The sequence below is a fragment of the Panthera pardus genome, unplaced genomic scaffold, assembly GCF_024362965.1.
Source record: "Panthera pardus isolate Hobbes unplaced genomic scaffold, ASM2436296v1 HiC_scaffold_13, whole genome shotgun sequence".
Taxonomy (NCBI): Eukaryota; Metazoa; Chordata; class Mammalia; order Carnivora; family Felidae; genus Panthera; species Panthera pardus.
In genome coordinates this window covers 102,818,336-102,845,971 of record NW_026526688.1, presented here as the reverse complement: position 1 = coordinate 102,845,971, position 27,636 = coordinate 102,818,336, and the positions used below count along the sequence as shown (strand labels likewise).

The 27,636-nt window shown below is 37.0% G+C and overlaps 1 protein-coding gene across 2 annotated transcripts in view; it reads right to left on the bottom strand.

Annotated features, from left to right (window-relative positions):
* Window positions 1–7,971: 7,971 nt before the first annotated feature.
* The window catches only part of QRFPR (pyroglutamylated RFamide peptide receptor), a 47,073-nt gene continuing 27,408 nt past the window's right edge, over window positions 7,972–27,636 (bottom strand). Inside the window, exons 2-6 of one of the 2 annotated variants that reach the window (XM_019418812.2) lie at window positions 18,744–18,902; window positions 16,004–16,068; window positions 12,085–12,320; window positions 10,793–10,890; window positions 7,972–10,007 (exon numbers count right to left, since the gene is read on the bottom strand). In XM_019418812.2, the coding sequence (XP_019274357.1) occupies window positions 9,667–10,007; window positions 10,793–10,890; window positions 12,085–12,320; window positions 16,004–16,068; window positions 18,744–18,902 (899 nt within the window). In that variant the 3' untranslated portion in view covers window positions 7,972–9,666. The remainder of the gene's footprint in view (window positions 10,008–10,792; window positions 10,891–12,084; window positions 12,321–16,003; window positions 16,069–18,743; window positions 18,903–27,636) is intronic. The other variant, XM_019418820.2, reaches the window with a different exon arrangement.

Below are 27,636 nucleotides of genomic sequence, written 5' to 3'. Positions count from 1 at the left end.
CAGAGGACCTTATTACTAGCGAGGTCAGAGCCTCAAAAGAGAAAAACACCTTCCTCTTTTCCCACCCGGGGAGGTGATGAGGGAGAGGTGGTGTACAGATGTTCACTCACATCAAATTTTCAATTTTTTTTAAAACTTTTTTATTTATTTTTGAGACAGAGAGAGACAGAGCATGAACGGGGGAGGGGCAGAGAGAGAGGGAGACACAGAATCGGAAGCAGGCTCCAGGCTCTGAGCCATCAGCCCAGAGCCCGACACAGGGCTCGAACTCATGGACCGTGAGATCGTGACCTGAGCTGAAGTCGGATGCCTAACCGACTGAGCCACCCAGGTGCCCCTCACATCAAATTTTCAACCAGAGTGATGATATCAGACAGTCTGAAATCTCATCTACTCACAGAAGTCCACCTACCAATGTTTTCTGTGCCACACTGCACATTTCCCACCTTCCTTCGGTATCTACTCCTATTATCTGTGTCTGATGACAGAGAGAAGACTTTTCATATCTACTCATTCCTGTCAAAATCAGTTCTCTTCCTCCTTACTGTTTTCTTTTGCTTTCTTAATCATTTTTTTTCTGTTATTAAAAATAGAACAGCTGTTATATTTTCAAGAAAATACCCTTTATTTTAGTGTTCTTTTTGTGATCACCGTATTTGCTGATCTGAATTTTCCAGACAACCCCATTTACTCTTTGGCATTATTAGAAAATTTTATAAGACCATGCTGCTTTGATTGACCAATAACTTGTGAAACCTAACTTTTATCTGGCCCACCTGCTAACTCAGAAACCCTTTCAATCATCCCTTACTGACGCATTTCCCATAGTTGACTATTTTGGACCATTTCCATACAATCTAACACTCCAACCACTATTCCCTACTCATAGGAGATGTCTTTGCTTTAAAACAAATCTTATTACATTTTCAACAGAATTCTCCCTCAGCACCTCTATGAATCTTTATTTGCGCTACTTCTCTTATCTAGAACATCCTTTCTTCCCCAGACTATTTTAACCTCACAACTTGTCCAAACACTTCAAATTGCAGCTATTGCTGCCTCACTGTCTCCTTGACTATTCCAGAACCTTCTCTAAATTTCCACAGTAATATTTGAATCCCATTTGACACAGTTTTGCTGTCTACTGCTGTCTTTTCATATGCATATTCTGCCTTCTTGAGTAACAATAAACATCGACACAAATCATAAGATAACCCCTATTATAGTGTCTCAGAATTTGCACTTTAATAAGGCTGCATTTGAAAGTATAAATAATTCTTTTACAGGTATAAATATTTTAGTTGTTGCACATTAAAAAAAATTTTGCTTTACCACATACTTAAAGGTTTGGAAAATGGTTATTAGTAAAGTTATATGTATATACCTGTTTTCAAGGTGATCAGTTAGTTTTCTTCAAAGATACAGCCTATTCAATGGACTAATAACTAATAACTAGAGCTAACTATCTTGCAAATGCAAGGTTGGCATATAGAAGTCACTCAACAAATATATATTAGATGGATAGATAAATGGCTAGAATAAAAATGTGATGACTTCATCTTCATTGGAAAAAGGAATTCAGTTGACATCATAATAAAACAACCAGGATTACCTGAGGGAGATAGGAGTAAACAATGATAGTAGTCTAAATTGGGGTGCTGGCAACTCTGCATCCTGAGGGACATCCTCTCTTTCTGTAAACTCACTAAAAAGGCAGCATCTGGATGTAGCCTCTCTTTCTTTAAGTCCCCTTTATATAGTAAGCCAAGATTCTATTTTTTAAGAGAAATATGAACTCACAAAGTAAATTAAGGAGACATCTGAAAAGCATAACTGATATTAAAGGACAGTGATAGAATAAATAATCTATGTAGCCATGCAAAATAAGTGGAATGAGGAGATCAAGAACTTAAAATAAGCACAATAAATATCTTTCAAGAAATGTTAAGAGGTGTCTGGGTGGTTCAGTCAGTTAAGCATCCAACTCCTGATTTTGAGTCAGGTCATGATCTCACAATTTGTGAGACTGAGCTCATGTGAGGCTCTGTGCTAATAGCAGAAAGCCTGCTTGGGATTCTCTCTCTCCCTCTCTCTCTGACTCTTCCCTGATTGCATTCCCTCTCCTTAAATAAATAAACAAACTTAAAAAGATAGAAATGTTAAGGAGCTCAACTATACTTCAATTAATTTTTTAAATGTTATTTATTTATTTGGGAGGGGAGGATAAGTAGGGAGGCAGACAGAGAGAGAGAGAGAGAGAGAGAGAGAGAATCCCAAGCAGGCTTTATGCTCAGTGGGGAGCTCAATGTGGAGTTCAGTCTTACAACCATGAGATCATGAACTGAGCTAAGACCAAGAGTCAGCTGCTTAACTGACTGAGCCACCCAGGCACACTCAATTTTTTTTTTTTTAATATTAAGGAGGATTCCAGTGATATGAGGAAAAAACTAACAGTTACAATGAAAAATCAAATGGATATATTCAGTATGAAAATATAAAATTTGAAATAAAAATATTGTAAGTCAGGATCAAAAGGCAGAGTAGAGAAAACAAATTGTTGAGCAAGAATATCAAATTAAGAAACTCTCCCAGAAGACATCAAGGAAGTTTAAAGGGATAAAAAAAATCATTAATGAAAAATTGAGTGAAATGGGGAGTGGATGTAGATATATAAAATCTACAGAAAAGAAATTCCAGAAGAAAAAATAAAGAGAGGGAAGGAAATATTTGAAGAAATAATAACCAGAGATTTTCAAAAATAAAGATTAGAAACCTCAGACTAAAAGGACTCAAAGAGTATCAAAGAAAAAAAAAATACACATCTAAACACAAGGTGGTAAAATCTTACAGGCTCTAATTCAAAGAACAAGTTTTAAAAGGTATCAAAGAGAAAGAGGATATCTCAGACTGACATCAGAATTCTAAAGAGCTACGTTGAGCACTAGGTGTTGTATGGAAACCAATTTGTCAATAAATTATATTAAAAACAAACAGACAAAAAAGAGCCACATTGATATCAAACAAAACTTCACAGATTTAGATGTAATGAATGAAATGAATTTAGAACTTAGACTTTAATATCTAGCTAATCCATCATTAAGTATGAATGCAGCACTAAAGGTGTTCACGCATACATGTACTGGATATTTTCTGTTTGTCCACCCAGAACCATGCACCCTGCATCACTGTGCTCTGTGCCTGGATCAAAGGGCTCCCTTGCTGCTAGGCTGTGTCTGGGGAATGGAGACCATTTGCAGATTAGAGGGAGCTAGGAGTCAGGTCAGTGCATTAGTGCCCATGGCACCCACCACGAGGAGTAGCATGGGCTGGCTCATCATGCCTCCATCCACAGTCACAGCTCCAATAGGTAGCCCCTTACACACAGATCTTTCACTGTCTCTCTCCCTCAGTTTCTTCCTTTTCTCCTCCTGCTCTTCTTCGTCTTCCTCCTGTACATCTTCCTCCATCTTCTTGGCTCCCCTTCAGGCCTAGGGATGGGAACTGTGCCTTGCTATAATGAACAGCTGATACTGCACTAACCCTTCTGCTTTTCTGTACCCTGCTCACTCCTTTGTAAATCGTCCCTTTATTAATTACACCTCAAATTACTCCGTTTGAATGTGCCATCTGTCTCCAGACAACACTCCAGATAATAAACATAGCCTCAAGAGGTTTGCTATACAAACATACTTTGGGAAATGCTTTTGAAGGAAAATGTTGGGGCTTTTCTAAATATATGGGGGATAAAGATGAGTACATAGTCTATTTTTAATTTCAGCAACGTATTTTTAATTTCTCAGAGTTTCATTAACCCGTTTTTCCCCATTTTGTAGCATGCTTTATTTATGTTTTTATAAAAACAGTTTTCTTAAATCTCCTTGAGAATAGTACTAATTATATTTATTTCTAAGCCTTCTTTTATTATCTTGAATTATTTCATTATTCTAGATTCAGTTTTCTATCTCTATCATAGTCTTATTCCTTCATTTTGTAGGATGTTCTAAAATGTCTAACAAGCCTTTAAGAAGGCAGAAATGATTGTTTCCTTTTCTGTGCAGAAGCTTTTTATCTTAATGAGATCCCAATAGTTCATTTTTGCTTTTATTTCCCTTGTTACCGGAGACGTGTCAGGTAAGAAGTTGCTGCAGCCAAGGTCAAAGAGGTTGCTGCCTGTTTTATCCTCTAGGATCTTTATCCTCTTTTCCTGTCTCACATTTAGGTATTTAGGTCTTTCATCCATTTTCAATTTGTTTTTGTCTATGGTGTAGGAATGTTCCAGTTTCATTCTTCTATATGTCGCTCCAGTTTTCCCAGCACCATTTTCTGAAAAGATTCTTTTTTCCATTGGATACTCTTTCCTGCTTTGTTGAAGATGAATTGGCCATACAGCTGTGGGTCCATTTCTGGGATTTCTATTCTATTCCATTGATCTATGTGTCTGTTTTTGTGCCAATACCATACTATCTTGATGATTACAGCTTTGTAATCCAGCTTAAAGTCTGGAATTGTGATGCCTCCGGTTTTGTTTTTCTTTTGTAACCTCTGTCTCCCTCTCTCTCTGCACCTCCCCTACTCAGACAAACACACTCTCTCTCTCTCTCAAAAATAAATAAACATTAAAAAAAAAAGAAACCTGTGGAGTTGGACCTATATTTCATTTACTCCTGTCTTCTCAGGATTCTAAAGATATAAATTGGAGCATTTTTATGTCATTTTATCTCATTTTTTTCTGATTTCTTATTTCATAGATGGATCATAATCTCAGTTCTAGAAAACAAAACTTTGAGTGAACAAGAAAACATAGGGCCTGAGATATAAGCCAGTAAATTTATGTATGGTTTTAAAATATACAGATTCACCTGATTTTATGACTTTCCCCTATTCTCTCATTTGCCAACCAACCCTCTTTAGCCTTATCTGGTTCAGAGTAAAAAGGATTTTTCTCCTTCTCCTTCTCCTTCTTCTTTCTTTTTTCTTTTCTTTTTTTTTTTTTTTTTTTTTTTTTTAGGATTTTCTTGATCCTGAAATGAAAACAGGGTGTCTAGGTTTTACACATAGTAGGAACTCCAAAAATATTGTTGAATATTGTTGAATAAGAACAACATCTAAAAAGTGCAGCCAATCTACACTTTTTCATATGTTGGGTCTGGTTTTGTTTCAACATTTCAAGAGCTCCTGCATGACCCATAAAACCTACAGCTACTCCATTTGAAATGTAGTTGAACTGCTTTTTGACTCTCTGCTCATAGCAATAACTTCTCAAGATTGTATTTAAGAGCCTGCTAGTCTGACAGATAATGGAATTAAATGGCTCCAGGTTGATTTGGTAGCTATAAAGCAGAAAATCATGTTAAGGCTACTTTGATGAACTGAGAATGTAAAAACAACTCTTTATGGAGTGATAAAGAAAGGAATTGTATTTTTACAGACCATATGTGGAATGGAGACAGTCAGGTTGAGTATTAGAAGAAAATTCTTGAATGTGTGATTTTCACATTTTATTACCATAACTTCACCTGACACACATGGCAATAAACATGGCAATAAATAAAATATACGTATGTAGAAAGTCACGTAACCACGACCAGAATCAAGATATAGAACATTTCTATCATCCAAAGATGTCTCTCATGCCCTCTACATTCAGTTGCCTAAATTTAGCTAGCCTCTAGTACCACTTGCCTGTTTGCTATTCCTAGAGTTTTGTCTTTCCAACAATTCAGGTAAATTAAGTCATAGAGTATATAGTCTTTTCTGTTTTGCTTCTCTTACTTAGCATAATACTTTTGAAATGGATCCTTGTTGCATGTATCAGTAGTTGATTCCTTTTATTGCAGCGTCATATTCAATCAGATAGCCTCAACACAATTTGCTTATTTATTCATTGCTAAATGAATAGGTTGCTAAATGTTTGGGTTATTTGCAATTTTTGGTTATTTTGAATTAAGCTGCTATGAACATTCATGTATAGGTCTTTTCTTTTTTCTTTTCTTTTCTTTTCTTTCTTTCTTCTTCTTCTTTTTTTTTTTTTTTTTTTTTTTTTTTTTTGTTGAAGTTTATTTTATCAATTCTTTCTTTTAGGCTTCCTGCTTTGCTTTCAGTGCCCTGTCCACAAAATCTTTGCCTTGCCTAATCCAGGCTACAAAGATTTTATTCTGAGTTTTATTCTAGAAGTTTTATAGAATATTCTTATTCTTATTCTTATATTTAAGAATATGATGCATTTTAAGTTAATTTTTGTATGTAGTATAAGGCCTAAGTTCCCATTTTCGGTATATGGGCATCCAATTGTTTCAGAACCATTTGTTTGAAAGATTTTCCTGTACCCATTGAATTATGTTACCACTTTTGTCAAAATAAGTTGACCATATACTCGTGCATCTACTTCGGGTAACTATTCTTTTGCAGTGCCAGTGCCACACTCTTTTGATTATTATAATTTTGATTTTTGTAATTTTTGATTATTGCAATTTATAATAGGTCTGCAGATAAGGTAGTATAAGCCCTGCAACTTGGTTCTTCTTTTTGAAACGTTTTTGGACTTGGGGCATGTGGGTGGCTCAGTCAGTTGAGCTCCTGACTTTGGCTCAGGTCATGACCTTACAGTCTGTGAGTTCGAGCCCTGCATTGGGCTCTGTGCTGACAGCTCAGAGCCTGGAGCCTGCTTCAGATTCTGTGTCTCCCCACCCCCCCCCTCTCTCTCTGCCCCTCTCCCACTAGCTCTGTCTCTCTCTCAAAAATAAATAAAAACATTAAATTTTTTTAAAACATTTTCAGGCTTAGAAATTAGTCAAACGAGTATGCAAAATGCTGATGTCCTGATCCATAAGAAACTAAGAAAAGAGAGATATGTATTTTTTGTTTTGTTTTGGTTTTAGTTTTTCTTGTTGTGTTTTGTTTGTAGAGTAGAAGAAAAGACACAGCTCTTTTTGGCATAATGATCCATAATGAAATAAAAGGCTTAGAGGTCTAAGCAGTGATGCATATCTTTTCACTGATTTCATAGACATTTTACCCAAATGCTAATGAATGGTTTTAATGACTAGCCTTCTGTACCCCTCCACAACCCTCCCTTCTGGATCCAAAGAGACTTTTTCAATTCTCACTGTAAGCACAAATTCAGGGGAAATCAGATGGAATAAAATGAGTGACAGCCTAGGGCAAAGAAAAAAAAAGGGGAGAAAGCAGATGCCTGGGTGGAGGACAAAAGGCCTAAGAGACTCAGGGGGCAGGGAAGTCAGAGGAAACCAGAAGAAAGCTCAGAACCAGGGCTCCTTTTGCAAAGCCAAGGTGAACTCTGTATGGGCTCATAAGCTGTGTTACACTATCATCAGTGCTCAGTGTCCAGACTGGAGCTTCTTTGACTAATTATAATAGTTTCCCAATAATGGATTGAACCAGTTTTCTCTTCCAAACTCTTATAACAGAATAAAAAGATTACATGTTTAAAGGACCAAAAACAAAACTGCTCTATTTTTATTTCTGAAATGGCATGAATGCAATGTGAGGGGTAAAAAATCTTTCACAGGTGTCTGGACATTTTACAGTAATTATTTAAATTGTTTAATATCTATATGTTTTTATTTTTTATTTTTTTAAGGTTTACTTATTTATTTGGAGAGACAGAGAGAGCAGTGGAGGGGCAGAGAGAGACAGAGGGAGAGAGAGAATCCTAAGCAGTCTCCAGGGCAAAGCCTGACCCAGAGCTAGAACTCACAAGCTGCGATATCATGACCTGAGCCGAAACCAAGAGTTGGATGCTTAACAGATTGAGCCACCCAGGTGCAGCCAGATGTTTTTTGATCAATCTCTGCAATGTTTAGGAATTTTAAAAATCTCCAACCTTAATAATTAAATGGTCAGTAATAGTGTTGATTGATCCCATCTTCAGTAAGTTATATTTGGAACATATGTACATCAAATTTAGGAGAGTTATATGGATATCTGCTGATTAAATAAGGATAACCAAAATCAGTGAATATGATTCATTTTTAATGGTTTAATGATTTAATGATAATTACTGTTTTGCTACAAGATAGCTAGTCATAACAGGAGAATGGCACACACACATAATCCATAGTAAGTCCATTTCAACACAAACCAAATCATCAGTTGTCTTCTCTTGACTTTGTTAATTTTCTGTGTCATATTGCCATTTTTTCTTAATACCACACACTGTTTCAGTTGTGTTGCTGTATCCATTTTATCCTGACATACCTAAAAAGTCAAATGTCTACGTTTTGAAAGATCCGAATAGCCTGAGTTCTCTGGTTCCCAAACCTTAAAGCTTTACAAGTGAAATAATACTCTGATAATTCTTGAGCTTCTCTTCCTTTCTCTATTTCCTGGTAGAAAGAATAAGTGCTGCAAAACTGGAGGCAAAAGAAACACTTTAGCCAAGAGGCTGTGAATGGACTTTGGGAATCACAGTTGTTAAAGGGGAAGTGACAGGGCACTGGGATATGGTCACTGGTTCCATGATATTTGAGGGTAAGAGGAGAAGACTGGAAAGAAGGGAGGTTATGATTAAGGGAGATTGAAGTAAGGTAAGGAATATGAGTGGGGAACTCCATTCTTCCTAGCCTTGCTCTCTCGGGGGTCAGTCTTGGGCACAGTAAAATCATGGGCTTGGAGTTAATGCTCTCATCTGCTAACTACATCTAAAAGTCCTTTTATATAAGAACGAGTCATTCATCCCACTACTAAAGTAAGGGATTTAAAAATATAAATATTTGAGATAGACTGGCTTACATATATTACAGCCAGCCTATAAATGAGGATCCCAGAAACATCCTTCTTTTGATTAGAGAAACCAGCTACAAAACAGGCATGGGTGGAAAGCTGGCAGGGTTGAGGGCAACTCTCAGGAAGCAAAAGGGAGCAGAAAGGTGAGGCCTGGAACATGGGGGCTGCGAAGATGCTTCAGAACCTGAAGGTGCTGTACAGTACAAAGGGCTTTCCTGCTCACATCTCGTTTTCTTCTGGCAGTGACCCTGTGAAGCAGAAGAGGTACCTCACCAGTATACACAGGAAGAAACAGAGGCTTAAAGAGGTTCAGTGGCTTGCCAGTCATCACAGCAGTGGTAGCTGGTAGGGCTAGAAGAAGCTCACACCCGGGCATCTGCCTCTGAATCACATTCATTGGTCATTTTGCGGCTTTGCCATCTTCTTTGACTTGATGATTATTGGACAGACTTCATTTGTAAGAGACTGTATTACCAAGCTTCAACAGCACTGAAAATTACATTACTGTGTTCAACCATTAACTTACTCAAAAAAGAAGGCATAATTTTTAAGTTATTTCCTCAGCTCATTTAGCAATACATAGAAAGTCACATTACATTGACTGCATTAGGGGAAAAATTACCAGGCAAAAACATTTATTTCTATACAAGTTTTTTTTTTTTAATAATCTACAAGGATAGTTTACTAATTTTTCAAAATTGCCTTTTCATGTATAATGTTATATTTTTATGAAGAAAATGATTTTTTTCCTTCTTTTCCTCATTCTGAGAATAAAAAAAAAATGTCTTCCACCTTTGCTCAAAATAATTTTCTCTTCCAATTAAGCTACAAACAGTCCTAATTATGCAGACATTGTTATAATTAGCGGCCACCACCTAAAGCAGAATTTTCAGAAAGTTCAGAATTGAACAGGGCAAGATGTCATTTGATGTATTTTTTCTCCTCTGATTGTTCACACAATTTGACTTCAATGTTGCCATCACTGAATGCTTCTCCTTTTGTCTCCTCCACTGGGTTCTCTCTCTGGGAAAACACTGCTTTCTTCTGCATCATTGTAATTCCTGAATTTCCATGCCTTCGTGCTGGAGATAAGGTTTCTTTTACTATGCAATAACAAACTGCAGACAAAAAATTTTTTTTGAAGTTTTCGTTCATAAATGCATAAACAATGGGATTACAGATGGAATTGGAAAATCCAATTATTTGCACGATAGCAAAAATCATCTTGATTGTGACATCATCATATTCCTTTTCAAAATTGCCTGAAATAAAAAGTAATAGTCTACAATGTATTATGTTTTCACGAGCATAAAATAAAATTTCTGTTTATCATATATCTTTACCAAACACTTACACTTGTACAAGTGGTTAAAGGTGTGAAAAATACTCAAGGCAATTTTGGGAAGAGCCAAATTTGTCTGAAGAAAATGTCTTCAGATGTCTGAAGAAAAATGAGCTCTGTGATGAGTTCCCATTCTTAGAGAATCTTGGCTTACAAGCTTAGCCTGGTGCCCAGCTCATATTAAGGAACTTACCGCATTTCGACTTAATTCCAAATGTCATGTAAACTGGGAAGCAGCAGTTACCATTCAAACGTTCACTTGTGTTATAGAAATACAATCTGTATCTGTGAATCATGTTAAGTCTCAGATTATCACAGGTAATACACCGGGGGTCTGGCTGAAATCCTAGGTGTTATCAAATTCATGTGGTTCAAGTCAGGATTCTAGATCTAAACAGACAATGCTCATAGGCCGTCACACCTCCTCCATGTTTGAATGGTTTAGGGAGAACAGGGGACAGAGCATGAAAAAAGACTCTCAAAAATGTTTCTGTCCCTTCTGCGATTATTAAAGTTTTGTTCAAAATTGTACATAATTAACCTACCATGTAATGATCTGGTAATCTTGAAAATACGAGAGAAATCCATTAAATGTTTGATATTTGATTACCCAAGGGAATAGCAACAAATTCTTCAACGATTCATGGTCTAGTCTAGCAAGATATGAACTAGAACTTCTAACAAATGAGAATGAAAAGCACTCACTGTATTCAGTCATCATGTGCACGATGTGGAAAGGTGCCCAGCATAGAGCAAAGAGAGCCACCACTGTCACCATCATAATGACAGCTCGCTTCTTCTTCCTGGACCCACAAGGACACATCGCATCAGTTAACTTCTCCTTGGCAAATTTGTCAAATTGATATCAAAGCTATTAAATAAAGTTTGAGCCTAAATCTCTCAACCATAACTTTTCAAATATTAATAAAGTTCATGATAGGTTAATTGTGGGCTGTTTATCATCTCTTCCCATTGCTATTGCCCTCATTCCCAAATCTCTCATCTTATAAACATCATTATGAAGGATGCTCATTATAGATCTAACACTCTGCTAGATGCTTGGCATGGGTTATGTCATTAATCTTCTCAGTAAGCCATTTGACAGATGCAGAAACTGAGGCACGGAGAAGGTTGAGTAACTTGCAAAGTCAGATGACTAATAAGGGATTTAAACTGTAAGGGCTAGTTTGGACTTAAAGTTAGGCAGCTAAAGTCAAGTGTTTAAGCTCTTATTCATTTTTATGTTGAAGAACACTCTTCTGAGGAAGTGAAGTGGAGAGTGAAATCAGCAATAAGTCCCAAAGAGCTGAAGATCCAGCCCTGGACACTGACAGGGAGGATTTCTTCATACAAACTGGACGCTAGAGGTCGCTGCACACTTGAAGAAATGATAGAATTTCATCTAACCATTAAACTTCTAAGATTTTTGTTTTTGTTTTTAATAGCTGTTCCATGTAGATTATAAAATAAATGATATGGAATACAAGTACTATATCAGTAAATTGTGTTTTAAAATTTTTATTAATGAATATAATCAGAAAAGAAAGCCCTTATTATGATAGTATAGATAATAATTATAAGGTAAATAGCATACTCTGGTCACCAAAGAATTTTCATACAGATTTCATGTATTTCAGCATCATCTGAGGATGGATATTTATTATTCTCCCTGTCACACGTGAGGAAAGCGGAAGCCTTAGGTGTAAGGATACTTATCTGCACCACGTAACTGCCGTGTGGTAGAGAGGAGAACACCACAGCTCTTCCTAGCATGTCATCTTGACATATAGATGAAAATTCAACAGTTTTCCAAATTGTCTAAATACCTGCTATTCCTAAAATCTCCAAAGTTGAACGTCAGCCCATTCTCTGAACATGAATTACAAATGGCACTTGGGCTAAAGTTCCCAAGAATTGGGAGAGCTCTAGCAACTTCCCCCTCAAGCACAACTAATTAAAAGTATTTTAAACGGAGGCGACTGCTTCATTAAACAGACCTGGCTATTTTTGACATTTCTTTTCCGTGAATAGTTCGAAACACTGAGCAGTCCCCCACTCTTTTCTTTATCCAAAGTTCATAACCAATTTTAGTGTACAAGATAAGCATCAGCATAAGAGGCAGGAGGAACAGGATGACAAGGATGAACGTCGTATAGATTTTCTGGTGCGCAGGGCTGGCCCACTCTTCCAGACAGCAGACATGCTCCTTTTCATACAAGAAGTCATACTTAATCTTTAACATAAAAGCAAATCAGTTAGAGGAGGCAGAGTCAGCATCAACAGAACAGAAAACAGCCACGTACTGCTATAATGCTGCAGTTTTCAAACCCTCCTGTATTTACTGTGGATCCATATTGCAAATTAGATACGATTTTGATTGTTCATTTGTTGTAAGGTGTCATTTTCTCCACATCATTTCTTACATTCTTAACAGTTCTATACTTCCTTTCTATTTTAAATGGAATTGAGGTCAATAAGCTATTTTTTTAATGTTTCTCAACTTTTTTTTACACTGTAGTCAGAATTTTTTCAATTCGATGAAAGAGCTATACTCTTTGACCAAAGTATGTATGCATACTGTCCAGATGAGGATTATTACTTTTCAGAGGAAGAATACACTACATCAATCAAGGTACATATGAAAAAAAGAAAACATCTTGTAATTGCACACCAGCTAGTTTAATGTTCCATTATTTTGCTTCCTCAATTGTTGAAGAGACAGATTTTGGCAAAGTATCAGCTATCTTTCAGTTCACAGTACTGAAAGATTGCATTTTGTTACTGCTATTTCAGATTGCAATGATCAGGTTGCTTGCAAAGATTTTAGAAAGACAGCTGATAGCTTTAAGATTTGAGATGAATAAGAAATTGGGATTCAAACTATTGTCTATCAGCTTTTGACTCAGCTATCAGCCTTTGAGGTAGATATTTTACAGAAATGCAATGTCTCTTTGTTAATACTATTTCTGACAGATGGTTGGGTTCAGAATATTATTAAAAACAATATTAATAACAGTAGCAAATGCTAAGAAGGGACAAACTAAGCAAAGTCATTTATCTGGATAATAAGAATAAAAGTTAGAAAATTTATCAAAACTATTGCCATTTGAGTCACTTCAGAGATTTCCAGATGAAGAATCCCTAGGTCCTAGACATATTTCTGCCTCCATTCCTGAAAATTTTATTGCCAATCTTTAGTCAATTGAATGGGGGAAAAAGCTTTCTGGTATACTTATCAAAGGCAAGAAAATTCAAGTTCTGATCTAGGTGTTATTTACAAATGCAACAAGGGATGAAAACACTTACTGAATAATAATTTCAAGATCCAAACTCCCTGGGAACGGGATATTAAGGTGAAATTCATGCTGACCCCATGTAGGCAGAGCCCACAAATGCCGACGACCATGGGGGCAACATATTGGCACATCTTAAAACACAAAGCTAGACTGATAGTCTCCAAGGGGGTGCATGTTGCCTTGGGAACAAGCAAAGACTTTCTGAGTGCACAGGCACATGGTTTTATGGGAATCAATTTCCGATTGTCTCTTTGCAACCACACAGTTCTCTAAAATTCCACTGCCTAGGGGAAGCCTGAGATTGAGTGTTGTGCTGGCCCTGCACTCCCAGCTCGCTTCTATCTCTCTTCTCCCCATCTACATAAGTCAGATGTCTCACTCAGTCCTACTCTTACTATGAGGCACTAAAAAAGGAGGTGGTTTGAACTACTGATGTCAGTGAAGCCACCGTAATCAAGACACCATAAATCCATGATAGGGTTTTGTGTTTTCCCTATATCAAACATATTTTTATTCTGGCATTAGAAGAAAGGTATTTTGACAGGTGTTGGGATGTTGTGGATTTACATTTTTCATACAGTGAAGAGGCAGAAGTGATGATGACAATTTTAATTTAGGCACCTCTTTGCTTCCATCCCATGAAAATTGTCAAATACATCACTCCTGAGAGAGAGCCCATTGACAGCAAAGCAAAGAGAACCTCAGTGGGTCGAAATGGTAAAGTTGGTGGTGTTTTATTTCATCCAGGTGAGAAATTCAGGCTTTATGCATGCTCACACACACTCTCTCTAATAGAATTTAGAAGTGAGAAGGTGGCCATGGGATGCATATTAATAGATTTATTTGATAGGAAAAATGAAATCACACTTTTTCCTGACAGAAAGCAAATCTGATTTAGCTGATTTGTCTGATAGTGAGGACCGACTCTGCCAATTACATATGCATTTCCTAAAAACTAAATGAGTTACATATTCAAAACATATTTAGAGCATATGATAAAATAATTTTATTTTAAAAAATAGACAAAACTCTTTGTGTTCTGTGGGCCAGAAATGGGCCCCACAAATGACTACTGGGTTGGGTCACTTGTGAAGCCTCCATCAGTATGGGATACCTGCCGGAATAAGGACAGCCTTAGAGAAAAGACCCAGCCACTTACAGTTGTGTGTGGAAGATACATGAGCAGCCTGCTGGAGCAGCAGTCAGAAGCCTCAGTGGTGTTATCTTTGAAAAACCCATGAATAAGGAATCAATCATGGGCAGCAAAGTCACACACATGTGGGCGATGATACCAGTACACCTGTCCCTTCCTCTCTCCATCCTTAACACCAGCTCCCAAGTTGCCAAGGGCAGCCATTTTCTTGGATGGGAAGAGAGAAAGAGAAACACCCAGTAAGGAAGCAGAGAAGAAGGGAATCACCTCCCCTTTGCATATTGTAGGATTCTAGACCTAAAAACAGTTCAAGCTGAGCTGGGAGACATTTTGTGTTGATTGAGAATATGGATTTATGTGATTGTGACACCGGGCTGGAATTTTAATGACAGAATTAACAAGTTGCTGTGAGTGAAAGTGACCATAGGAATGTTGCTATCTGAATGGCTGAAAGAATTACAGGGCCTGCTCAGAGCTTCATCCACAACATTTTGTCAAAGTATTGGAAAGTTCTCAGGTCACGTTTTTATAGGTAGCAAGGGATAGAATAAAATTACTTCCAGCTCTCACCTGTGGAGTCCAGCTTATTCAATATACCAATTACATAAAAAAAAAAGAAGAAGAAAGAAAGAAAGAAAGAAAGAAAGAAAGAAAGAAAGAAAGAAAGAAAAAAAAAAAACCAAGTCACGTTTTAAATGTACCCTTTCCTGAGGGCTCATTTGCTATCCTTGCCAATTGACATTTACCATCTAGTAAAGTTTCACTTTTGTCTATATCAATTTAAAAAGGTATAAAAGGATACAGTTAAAAAAAATTATCTAGTGATCAACCCACTACTGCCTTTGAAGACTACTGTCTGGGCTAGATCACCGATGCAGGACGTGTATGTATGCCCAATGGGATAGGCTGGGTCATCAAAAACAGCACAGTGTCCCCTTGCTGTGAATAGCCAGACAATGCTAGACCATCAGTTTAAGGTGTGGGGGAAGGGGAGAGATCAGATAAGATGATCCTGTCACACATTCCAATTCAAATTTCAATTTGTCAATGTATGGGAGGCAGAGAAGAAAGGACTTATGAGGGAGAATCAACAAATAAGCAGATGATTGATTACAATTTTTCGATGTGTTTTAAAAATAAAATAAAAATCTAAAGCAACCGTTGAACTCTTAAAATGTAATGAGACATGGGAGGCCACTAGGAAAATATGTTCGGCTGACAGGAAAATGTAGAAAATGACTCTGATAAGTTTTCTTTTAAGCATTAAAGTCTTAACCAAGGAAGAACTAGATAAAACAGAGGGAAAAATCTTAAAACAAATTATTTTATGTCATTTGAAAATTTTTCAGTGAAATAATTGGGGTCACCAGAATTTGCTATAAAGCTCTTGCAGGAAGAAAAATGATTGTAATTGAGAAGGCTGGGGAACATTCAATAATATGATGATCAAGCCAGCCCCGAACCTACCTCAAGCCGTTGTACATGCCACATGGGTGATCCTACGATGACTGCCAGCAGCCAGACCACACCTGCTAAGACATTAAAATCATCAGAATCTGATTCAGTGAGTGAAGCAGAACACATGCATACTTAAGCATAAAGCATATGCTGTAAGCATGAAGACTCCTTATGTGCAATCATCTCTGCCCTAGAGCAGTGCAGTGGGCTACATGTTCCCACTGCTGCTATTTCTCTGTCCTCAAAACTGTTGCTGGAATAGTCTTCCTGAAACATTTTTAAGTGTTTAATCAAAATCTTTAATAGTGTTGTACTACCTAAAAGATAAAACTTAAACCCTTAACATGATCACTGAGGTTCTCTCACTTGCCTCTCTCCCCTGTTATATTTCTGTCCACGTTCTTCATTTCCCAGGACTTAACTTAAAAGTCACTGTCTCTAGGAAATCTTTGAAGGCCACCATCATTTCCTGATAGAACTAATTCCCTGTTGGTTCCATTTGCCCTCTAGAGTGGCACCTTTGTTGCCCTTAGTTGTTTCTTTTCAACTTCTTCTAAGCTCATTAAGGGCAAACATAATGCAATTTATTTTTGTACTTGTTTGTTTCCCTAAACAAGGGAAGTTTTCCCAAAAGAAAATTCCTGGCCCTCAGAAGCACCTGCTGTTTGGTTGTCAAAAGGATGAATAACTTAAACATGATATTGATCACCCTCTACAATTTCTTCTTAAAATTGAGTACATTTATCTTATGCATCATAATATGAGTATTATTTTCTTATTTATAAAGCAAACATTTGATAAGAAACCAGAATGCTTTTTCCAAATTTCCTGCATTCATGATTTTGTTGACAGAATTGCTTTAATGATGTGTCTTAGCAAGGAACAAAAGAGAATCAGAACAGACTAGGATGATGCCATAACCAAGAGACCCACCATCAATTCTGAGAGAAATATCCCAGCTCAAATTCTTCTTATTCTATCTGTATTAGGTACTATTAAGAAAACAGTATATTGCCTTGGATTTCAAGGAACTGGGACTCACTTAAGCCATAACTGGGGTTTATTATAAAGAAATACACGAACTGGCACTGCCTATAGATAGTCATTATTATTCGATGATTCAAGACAGTTCTCAGACTCACAAATCAATCTCTCTCTATCCATATCACCATAAACATCTGCTCTAATCTAGTCCAATCATTATCTCACTATGTAATCTTATGTCCAATCACTTTTCCAATTTTAGTAGAAATTCTGGATTCTGAGTCTAATTGACTTAGCTCCTTGCCAATCCTTCTGGGTCTACTGCCTGTTCAGGGATAGAAAGGCTGGGATTAGATGAATATTACTGGTGTAAATGAACATTTGTGGGCAAATAAGTCTAGCAGATCTCTGATAGTGGGGGCCTGGAGGCAAAGCAGTCTCAGCTAAGAGGTACTTGACCAGAGAGAGACATCAGACAACACTGTGAAAGCCCCATGGGATGCTGAGCCTTCTTGATTTAAAATCCTTTCTGTCTCCCATGAATTTTTTGAGTAGAAACTGCCTTGACTGCCTGTTACCGACTTTGCCCTCAGATGCTGAGACTCTCTACTTCTCTTTCCTTTTTTAATGACTTCCCTCCTCCATGTATTCCTTTCCTCATCCTCTTTCTACACCCACACAGGCTTTTCAGATGTTTTGAAGGTGGGAAGATGTCAATTATTAAAAGCCAAGAGGTCTTTGAATTCTTTGTAGGGAGGATGTGACATAAATTTGAAAATAACTAACTAAAACTAACGAATATTTTCCCCGTTGGTTTATCTATTCATTTCATACTATGTAAAATGAGTTTGGCATGGCAAAGCCCTTAGGAGTTCTTTCTGTAATTCTATTCTCCCATGCTGGCTAAACTCCTAAAGCAGAAATAAATGTTTACCTATTCCTCTCAAGTGAGATACTAGTAAAAATTGCTCTTTTTGGTTATTGCATTAGTTTTTTCCTCAACCTTTCATTATTTAGCTGTAATACATATGCTACGGCTCTACTTTAAATGGCTCGATTGTAATTATCGAATAGAGAAATGCTTCCATCTTACTGTGCTAGGCTTTAGGACACCACTTACAGTTTGCCACTTATCAAGAGGTACATGCTCCTCATGTCTTGCTGACTCAGAAATGGTTACATCAAGCTGAGGATGCAGGAATGTCTGAAGCAAAATTATGAAGTGGATGGAATCTGTCTTCATCAGGCGCCTCCAGCACTCAGCAAGCACCTAGCATCCCCATGAGCCTCGCGGCTATTGTGTCCTCAGCACTGGGGCCTCCTCTGAGCAGCACCCTCTTCTCTACCCATCTAAAAACACCTTTCCTTCCCCCTGTCAAAATCTACTGGCCCTAAGAAGGGCATTTTAGGTTACACGCCTCTTACCTCAGGATGACAGTTTACTAATCTAATAAATGTTAATGTGGTAATGCCATTGAAGGTTATCTTAAATCAACTAAAAGTAGTGCTTAAAAGTTTAAGACTTAAACTGAAGAAGTAAATCTGAGATAAGGAGATTTGAAGTGTGAAGTTAGGACTGAAAGGAGAAAAGGAGTGGAGGTCAAGGTAAAATGGGGAGAGGACTAAAACCCCAAAATTACACCCTGATGCCTACAAGGCTAGACAAGAAGCTACTCGTCCGCTTCATCAATATAGTTCACATTGAAGAAATTATTTTGTTCTGTACTGAAGAAAAGCATGAGTACTGCCACTGGCACACTCTCACCTAGCATGGTGAAAGCCCTTCTGTTGGTGTATTGCCACTTCATTTTAAAAGGATGCACAAGTCCCTGGTGCCTTTCCACAGCAATGCAGGTCATAGTAAGAATTTCTGTCACGATAGCAGTTGACTGGACAAATGGCAGCATCTTGCAAATGAAGGCACCTGCAGCAAGGAAACAGGACCAGTTAAACATCAAGATAAAAGTTTTATCTGTGTTTTTGTAATTGTTACAGTTGATTAATTCTGAGCCTCTGTTCAAAAGTTTTATGATTATAGTGACATTATAGACTCGAAATAATTGAAAAAGATTGAACTGGCTGATATTATCTTTAAGTTCCTTAATTATAGGTAATTATATATAAGAGGACAATGAGAGGACCAGTTAGTATCTGGTTATTGATAACAGGCAGAAAAAAAATCAATGTGAGCTTTGCTTGAGAAACAACAAAGTCAGCGTGAAGTGGTCTCCTGGTGTCTCAACTACAGGTAGTCATCTTTATGTCTTTCTTTTTGGTTCTTTGTCAAATCACGGAAAAGGAAGAATTCTCACCAAAGACTCAGATTTCTTCTTTTATTTTTTATTCTCCTTTGCCTTTCTGTCCAAGACCTTATGTGTGGATTACATCATTACACTCATAACTGATTTCACTTTCTCTAATGCAAAGATCTCAAATTGGTGGCCCCTGGGCAAGATTTGGTGTGCAAATAGACTTTGCATGATTTACATAATATTTTTTACAATACTTGAATGCATTGCCAGTATTTTGAAATGTTTAACTATCTGCCTTGCCCCTTCACCATTCATTTGTAACCCTGGTCTAACATTTCTGCTCTTGACTCCATCTTGCTCATTGCTACCAAATTAGTTACTCTGAATTATCAGAGAATCAGAAACTCAGGGAATATGAAGAGTTGGAAGAGACCTCAGAAGTCATGGAGTCCAAGCTCTCACCAAAAACAAAAATCATCTTTTCAGCTTCTCTCATAGATTCTCTGCCAAGCTCTGCTTAAATATCTGCAGAAGAGGCTTCCTTCCGGCATACTCCCATCTCAGGTTGATGTGTGGCTTTCCTTTTCTGCTTGGAATGCTTTTCCCCCAGAGAACTCCTCCTCTCTCTTACTCTACCTTTTTTTCCTTAACTTTTTCACCTTCCTAAAGACTACATAATTTACTGATTGGTTTCATTTTCATTAAAAGTTTCCCTATGTCTACCAGAATGTAAACAATCCAAGAGCAAGAATTATCTGTTTTCTTCCCTGATATATTTCAAGCATTTAGAATGGCACAAGGAGGCTTTCAACCAGAATTCACTGAATTGAAGATAATGAGTAACCAGAGGGCTTTTAACCTCTCAAAATGCCTCCATTCAGCTTGGGAGAAAGGCTCTCACTGGAGAAAGTGCTTTTCAGTAGTTCCACCCACTTCTTCCAGTTTCACTTTCTGCTTTCTGAGAGTTTCAGAACTAACCAACTATCTTTTCCAAACATCAGCTCTTCGTATCTTTGAAAGAGCCGTGCCACTCCTAAGTCTTTTCTTTTATAGTTTTTCTAGTTGTTCTTCATTTGACATGTTTTCAAACCTTTCAATTCCTTGGATGCCTTCCATGGACTTTCTTTGGTTTAGTAACTACATGGTCCTGAAGGAAACCCACCATCCCAAGATACGGTCTAGCTAAAGCAGAAACTGAAGGATTATATTGCTTCCTTTCCAATACCTCTCACATTGTTCTGTGACTGTGACTAGAATTTACAACAACTTTCAGTGCTAGGATTTTCAAATGGTTGGCTTCTGTTGCACTTGAAATCAACTTGAAACCAACTGGGTCCATTTAACAGAAAATTATTTTTAATAGAATATTTTTGTCCATCCGATATTGCTGTAACTAAGGCAAAAGACGTATTTAGATATCACTCTAGATACTTCCTTTCCAATCCTTTTGGGAAGCTCCAAATTTCAATCCAAGAGCCAATCACACTCATTTATCCTCTGTTCCAGTTTCCCAAATCCAAACCCTGTTCAGTTAAGGCCTTTCCTTGTCTATTAGAGTTGTTTAAATGCTAAGTGCACAAATTTGCTTTCCATACTATTTCACTGTTTGAATACTGATCATACTATGAATGAATTAAATTACCTTTAATCCTATCTTGGATGTGATACTTGAATAAAGGTAAATGTAAATAAATTATTCATCTGAATATGTCTCCTTTTTTGTTTTTTAAAAAATCTGATAAGAATTTCTTCTACTCTTTCAACCAAGTTGTTTATTAAAAAATAGTTGGATAGGCTGAGGTTAAGAAACACCAGAAGAAACTTTCCATGAGATAAACATAGATTCATTATCAACACAGTTTATGTGTAACTATTCAAAAGTAAGAATTATTATGGTAATGTTTACTGTAGTCTTATCTCATGGTAGTATTATCCATCCTAAATATATTCATTGTGTCTATAATAATAGCATGGGATATTGGTCAACTGATTCCCTGTTTTTAGGATACGCTCTGATCCTGATTCTTCTGATCTTTTACTTAGCCACTCTGAGTCTCAATTTCATCATTTGTAAAAAGGGATTAATAACACCCATCTGTCACAGGACTTGTGGGTGTACTGATGTGATTATAAAATCATATAAATGCCCATCACAGGATGTGTTCTTTAATAAATGGAAGCCGTTTTATCATCAAAAAGAATTGAGGTAATTTGGTACATTTAGAGCTAATAGATTCTTTGTGGATACATTCTAAACTACCATCAAAGGGCATCTAGTTTTATAACATTCCCAAATCAAGATATGCAGCTCAAAACACTCAAATGATTTGCTCATGTCTAAACAGCTGTCTATTGACAGATGAGGGCCTGTGCTCAGGTCGACTGACTCCAATTCTTTCTACTATGTCATCCTCACTTAACACATCCATGTTATGTGGCAGTTTTCTTGTCTCATAAATCATCTGTTTAATAATCCACTTGAGAATCTCGCACCGGGTTGTCGTAGTTCTATAATCTGTCATCTTACCCTTTTAATGCATCCAGACAGCATTTGCCCAACTCATTGCTTCTGACATTTCTTCAAACAATGTTTTAAGAAATTACTGGCTGTGTGTTCTTGATCACATTGCCAAGTTTCTTCAGTGTTATGGTATGGTATTTATCCAGGCTGAAGATTTGAGTTCTTTTAAAAATAGGTAGATGTTCAGGTGTCCTGTGTGGCTCAGTCAGTTGAGCATCTCACTTGGGCACAGGTCATGATCTCACGGTCTGTGAATTCGAGCCCCGCGTCAGGCTGTGTGCTGACAGCTCAGAGCCTGGATCCTGCTTAAGATTCTGTCTCTCTCTCTCTCTCTCTCTCTGCCCCTCTCCCACTCATGCTTTGTCTCTGTCTCTTTCAAAAATAAACATTAAAATTTTTTTTTTAAATAGATAGATGCTCTTTTGCTATCCATTCACTTATCTTGGACCTTTATTTTTCATTCTAAACATCGTTGGTATGCTCTTTTTTAATTTGGAGATCATTTTTCAAGGTCTAGAAGACTAAAGCAAAAAAGGCACTGAAGATTTTTTTTTTTTTTTTTTTTTCTGTCGTCCATTAAATTTCCTACCCTTGTTCTGGTACTCTCTCTGATGACTCTTCAGTCAGCTTGTTCTACACTTTAGATTTCCTAGTGTAAAATTTATAGGTCTGAGCTACTTTGGAAGAATGTGTCCTTTGCAACATGTCTTCCTAACAGTGGCAATTTGAAACTGAAATAATCCTAGAATTCCCTATATAGGGCACTGCTTTCTTGGAATGTCCTTCCTTTTTTCTTTATGGGATTACCTGATTTTAATATCAGATTGTGTTTGTTTAAACCTGCCTGGAATTCCTATTTCTCATATTTTTATTATCCACCATCCGCCTGCATTTCCTAACAGCAACACAATATCCTCTAGTGTATAAACTCTACCGTATGTGGGCAGGTGAGGTAAGAAGTCCTGCTATAGAAGACAAAGAATTCTCACAATCTATCAGCTTCCAGTGTTCCAAATTTACTTCAATTCTTTTAATATGTTGAAAGAACACATTGAAGGTGGAAGGGGGGTCGAGGTGGTGCAATCTTGTGCTCACCAGATCTTGAGTGTTAACAGACCACAGCTTAGTTACCGCTTTTGACCTCTGAGTACCCTCAGTTCCTCTGTTACAGACCCATTCCTCAAGCTTCACACTGATCCTTGAGCCTCCCACATCCTTCCAGTACCTTCCCTTCTCTTAAGCCACTTAGCTATCAACAGTTGCTTGTAACTGAGTAAACTTATTTGATATACTCCATTTTTATTATCATTTCTTTAGAAGATGGATTTCCCAAAATGTAGACTACTCTGATCAATGTTCTTTCTGTGTGTATTGCTAACTCTAAAATAACACAGTCGGATCCTACTATTACGGTTTTTCCATTGCTGCTTCTATTTCTACTAGTGTGACTCCTGCATAAGAAACTACAAGTCTCCTTTGACTACTAGATTAAGAAGAAATGTTTTTGTTTACTATTTATTGCCTTCTATTTCCAACCTTGACTTATTTATACAACTTTATTTTCCAGAACAAGAACTCTTGTGTTCTGACAGAATGGTACCCACTCTATCTATTCAATCCTGCCCTCACTTCCCACCATGCATAATATTGGTCTTAGTGGTTCAAATGGAAACAAGACCTCATTATTTCTCAAACTGGTGCTTGGAAATTGAAAACATTTGGCCAGTATTTATTTTCATCCTAGTGTAATGGTGAGTTTAACAATGACCAAAGTGGAAAGGCAGAGTAAAAAGAACAGGGTATTTATATGTAGAAAAGATTAAAACATTCTTTTATTAGTTTAGAAACTGGTACAATGAAGTATAATTGCATGAAAGTATCTAATGATAGCCATTCTCTGAAGAATCTGTTCCAAGGTTAGTAAAACAAAAGCAAAACAAAACAAATAAAAAATGTGAATAGACATATACAGATTATATTACAAAAAAAAAAAGGCTACTTTATATAACCACTATTTGAAACAATGGTTTAACGCATTATAAAACAATCTGGAAAAATCTGGCATTATAATTACCTTAATTTTCTGTACCAAAACAAGCCATATTGAAACAATTGATACATTCTGCCCCAATATAGCTTGTGAGTTTCTGGCTTTGTCCAATATGTTTCTTAAGCAACTGTTAATGAGCAAATTTACCAAATCCTGAAACATATCAGATAGTAGGAAAGTGAGGAACAAATGAAATATAGTCAAAATCAGAATTGTTATGCAAGCTGTGGCTGATAACCACAAAAGACTAGAACCATGGAAGGTCCTCCCAGAGATGAGCCAGGCTCATTCAGTATCCCACAGAGCTCTGTATTTCTGCAGGGGTTCTCAAGCAGCTGCCAATAAGGAAGAGAGGCAGGTCCAAAGCAGGAAGGGAGAAGAGGTTCTAAGCTCTGACCCTACCTTATCTGGAGCAGCTCCAACTGCATCTAGTTTAATTTGATGAGGTTCCAGCACACAAGTCATCTGCAATTTTAAAGAAGTTATAAAACCCTTAAGTGGCCTTATACAGTACCCTAGAATATTCTGCCTACTTAAAGCATACAAACTGAAGAGGACAATAGTTGCTAAATATCTGAAAAGAGATGTGTTGCCTATCCCTCCTAGGATCTTGGCCCTTCTGATATTTATTCCTATTTAGCATGAGACTATGACAAAGCACTCTAGTTATTATTTTAAGACCTATGAAGTGTCCACTAACACTGCATTTGTGTAGCAGGATAGAACTTAGCCCAAGAGAAAGAAAGCTTGGTTTGGGGCAAAGGAGAAACCTAGGAGGAAGCAGAAGGAGCCTTAGCTCTTGCAGAGTGGAGGGAAAGACAGAAGAGCCCTACAGCTACTGGGTGCCAAGAGAAAAATTGGTAGAGAGGTTGCCATAGGAAACAGATAGAAGTTGAGCCATTTTTCTCCAGAATTGTTGCTCGACTTAGGGAAGGAGACAGAAACTGCCCAGCTGGCTCTGAGAGGAGGCACATTTCAGTCCACTTGAGCTGCTATGACAACATACCACAGACTAGTTGGCTTATAAACAAGAGAAATTTATTTCTCACAGTCTGGAGGCTGGAGATATGAGATTAGGGTGCCAGTATGGGTGGGTGAGGACCTCTTCCAGGTCATAGACTTCTTGTATCCTTACTTGGTGAAATGGGTTAGGGAGCTCTGTGGGAGCTCTTTCATAAGAACACCAATTGCATTCATGAGGGCTCTACCCTCTCCACCTAAGCACCTCTCAAAGGCTCCACATTTTTTTTTTATTTTTATTTTTTTTTAATTTTTTTTAACGTTTATTTATTTTTGAGACAGAGAGAGACAGAGCATGAATGGGGGAGGGTCAGAGAAAGGGAGACAGAATCCGAAACAGGCTCCAGGCTCTGAGCTGTCAGCACAGAGCCCAACGCGGGGCTCAAACTCACGGACTGCAAGATCATGACCTGAGCCGAAGTCGGCCGCCCAACCAACTGAGTCACCCAGGCGCCCCTCAAAGGCTCCACATTTTAAAACCATCACAATGGACAATAGGATTTCAACATATAAACTTGGGGTGGGCACAAACACACAGACCATAGCAAGGCACTTCCCCTAAGTGGAACTGAAGAGAAACCAGATGAAATGAAACACTGCTGGACCCTGTCTAGATTACAAGAGAGTGAGAGTTGTATCCAGCAAGGAGAGGTGTTGTGATGATTACATTTATGTCAACTTATATACACTGATTCATAAGTTTTGGCCAATTGTTCCAACTGTTGGAATTCATCAATAGTTTATTCCTTTGTATTGCTTAGCAATATTCCCCAGTTTGTTTCATCATTCATCCATTGAAAAATATCTGGGTTATTTCAGTTTTTTACTACTACAAATACAGCAGTTATGAATATTTGTGTACAGGCTTTGGTGTGAACATAAGTCTTCATTTTTCTGGGATAAATGCCCAAGAATGTCATTACCTGGTTGTGTGGTAATTGCATGTTTATATTTATAAGAAATTGTCAAACTATTTTCCAGAGTGGCTGTATAATTTTACATTTCTGTTGGCAATGTATGAATGACTCAGTTTCTTCATATTCTTGTTAATATTTAGTGTCATTTCTCTAAATTTTAATCATTCTGATAGCTGTAGAGTGATATCTTCTGGGTTTTTTTTTTTATTTCTCCAATTTCTAATAATGCCGAACATCTTCTCATATGTTTCTTTGCCATCTGTATATTCCCTGAGATAAAATGTCTCCTCATATCTTTTACTATCCATTTTCTATTAGAATTATCTTTTTATTGCTGAGTTTTAAGAGTGTTTATATGATCTAGATGCTAGTCCTTTGTCAGACGTATGATACATGCTTTATAAGAATTTTCTCCCAGTCTGTAACTTATCTCCTCATCTCTTCACATAGGCTTTCACAGAGTAAGCGTTTAATTTTGATGAGGCGAGTTTCCCAAATTTTCCTATTATGCATTGTGCTTTTGGTGTCTGTTAAGAAGTCCTGGAGATTTTCTCATGAGTTTTTTTCTATAAGTTTTAAAGGTTTGCATTTACCTTTAAGTCTGTGATCCATTTTGAGTACATTTTTGTATAAAGTGGGGTTTTTAAGCTAAGGAGTTTTTGTTTGCTTTATTTCTTTTGGACTATGAAAATCAATTGCCCCAGCAATAATCGTTGAACAGGCAGTTCTTCCTCCTTTGAAATGTACCTTTGTCAAAAACAGTTGAGATATTTGTGTACATATATTTTTGAATTCTCTGTTCTATTCTATTCATCTAGATCTATCTCTCTGCCAATACTGTGTCTTGATTACTTCACCTACATAGGAAGCTTTAATATTCTGTAAAGGGAATCCTCCCACTGTATTCTTTTTTTTTTTTTTTTTTTTTTTTTTTTTGTCAAGATTACCTTAGCTCTTCTAGGTCCTGTGTCTATTGATATATATTTTAGAATAAGTTTTCCAAAGCATATTGTTTTCAAAACTCCTTGAAGGGATTTTGATAGAAATTACATTAGACCTATTGATCAATTTGGGGAGAATTGGCATCTTTGATATGTTAAAGTTTTCCAATCCATGAACACAGTATATCTCTCCATATACTTATGTATTCTCTGACTTCATCAGCATTTTGTAATTTTCAGCACATAGGACCTGTATGTTTTTGGCTCACAGCATATCTAAGTACGTATTTCATTTTCTTTAGAGTAATTATAAAGAGCATGATATTTTTCATTTCAGCTTCTGAATGTTACTTGTTAATATGTAGAAATACTGTTGTATTTTGTGCAGTGATCTGGTATACTGTGACCTTGCTGAACTCAATTATAGGAGATTTTTGTAGATTCCTAGAGATTTTCTATGTAGAAAATAATGTCATTTGCAGATAAAGGTAGTATTATTTCTTCCTTTCCAAACTGCATGTCTTTTATTTTCTTTCTTTGTCTCCCTGCAGTGGCTGGAATTTTGAGTGCTATGTTACATAAGAATGATGAGAGCAAACATCCTTGCCCTGTTCCTGATTTTAGAACAAAAGTATTCCGTCTTTTACCATTAAGTATGTTATTAGCTGTAGGCTTTTTACATTGTCTTTATTAAGTTGAGGAAGTTTATTACTAACTTGCTGAGAATTTTATCATGAATAGTGCTAGATTTTGTCAAATTTTTTTTTCTGTGCCAATTGCTATGATTATATGGTTTTTCTTCTTTAGCTAATTATATTGATTAGCTATGGTGGATTACATGGATTACTTTAATCAACTTTAATATTGAGTCAGTCTTACATACCTAGATAAATTGCACTTGATCATTCTTTTTATATGTTGTTGGATTCTGTCTGTAATGTATTAAGGATTTTTGTA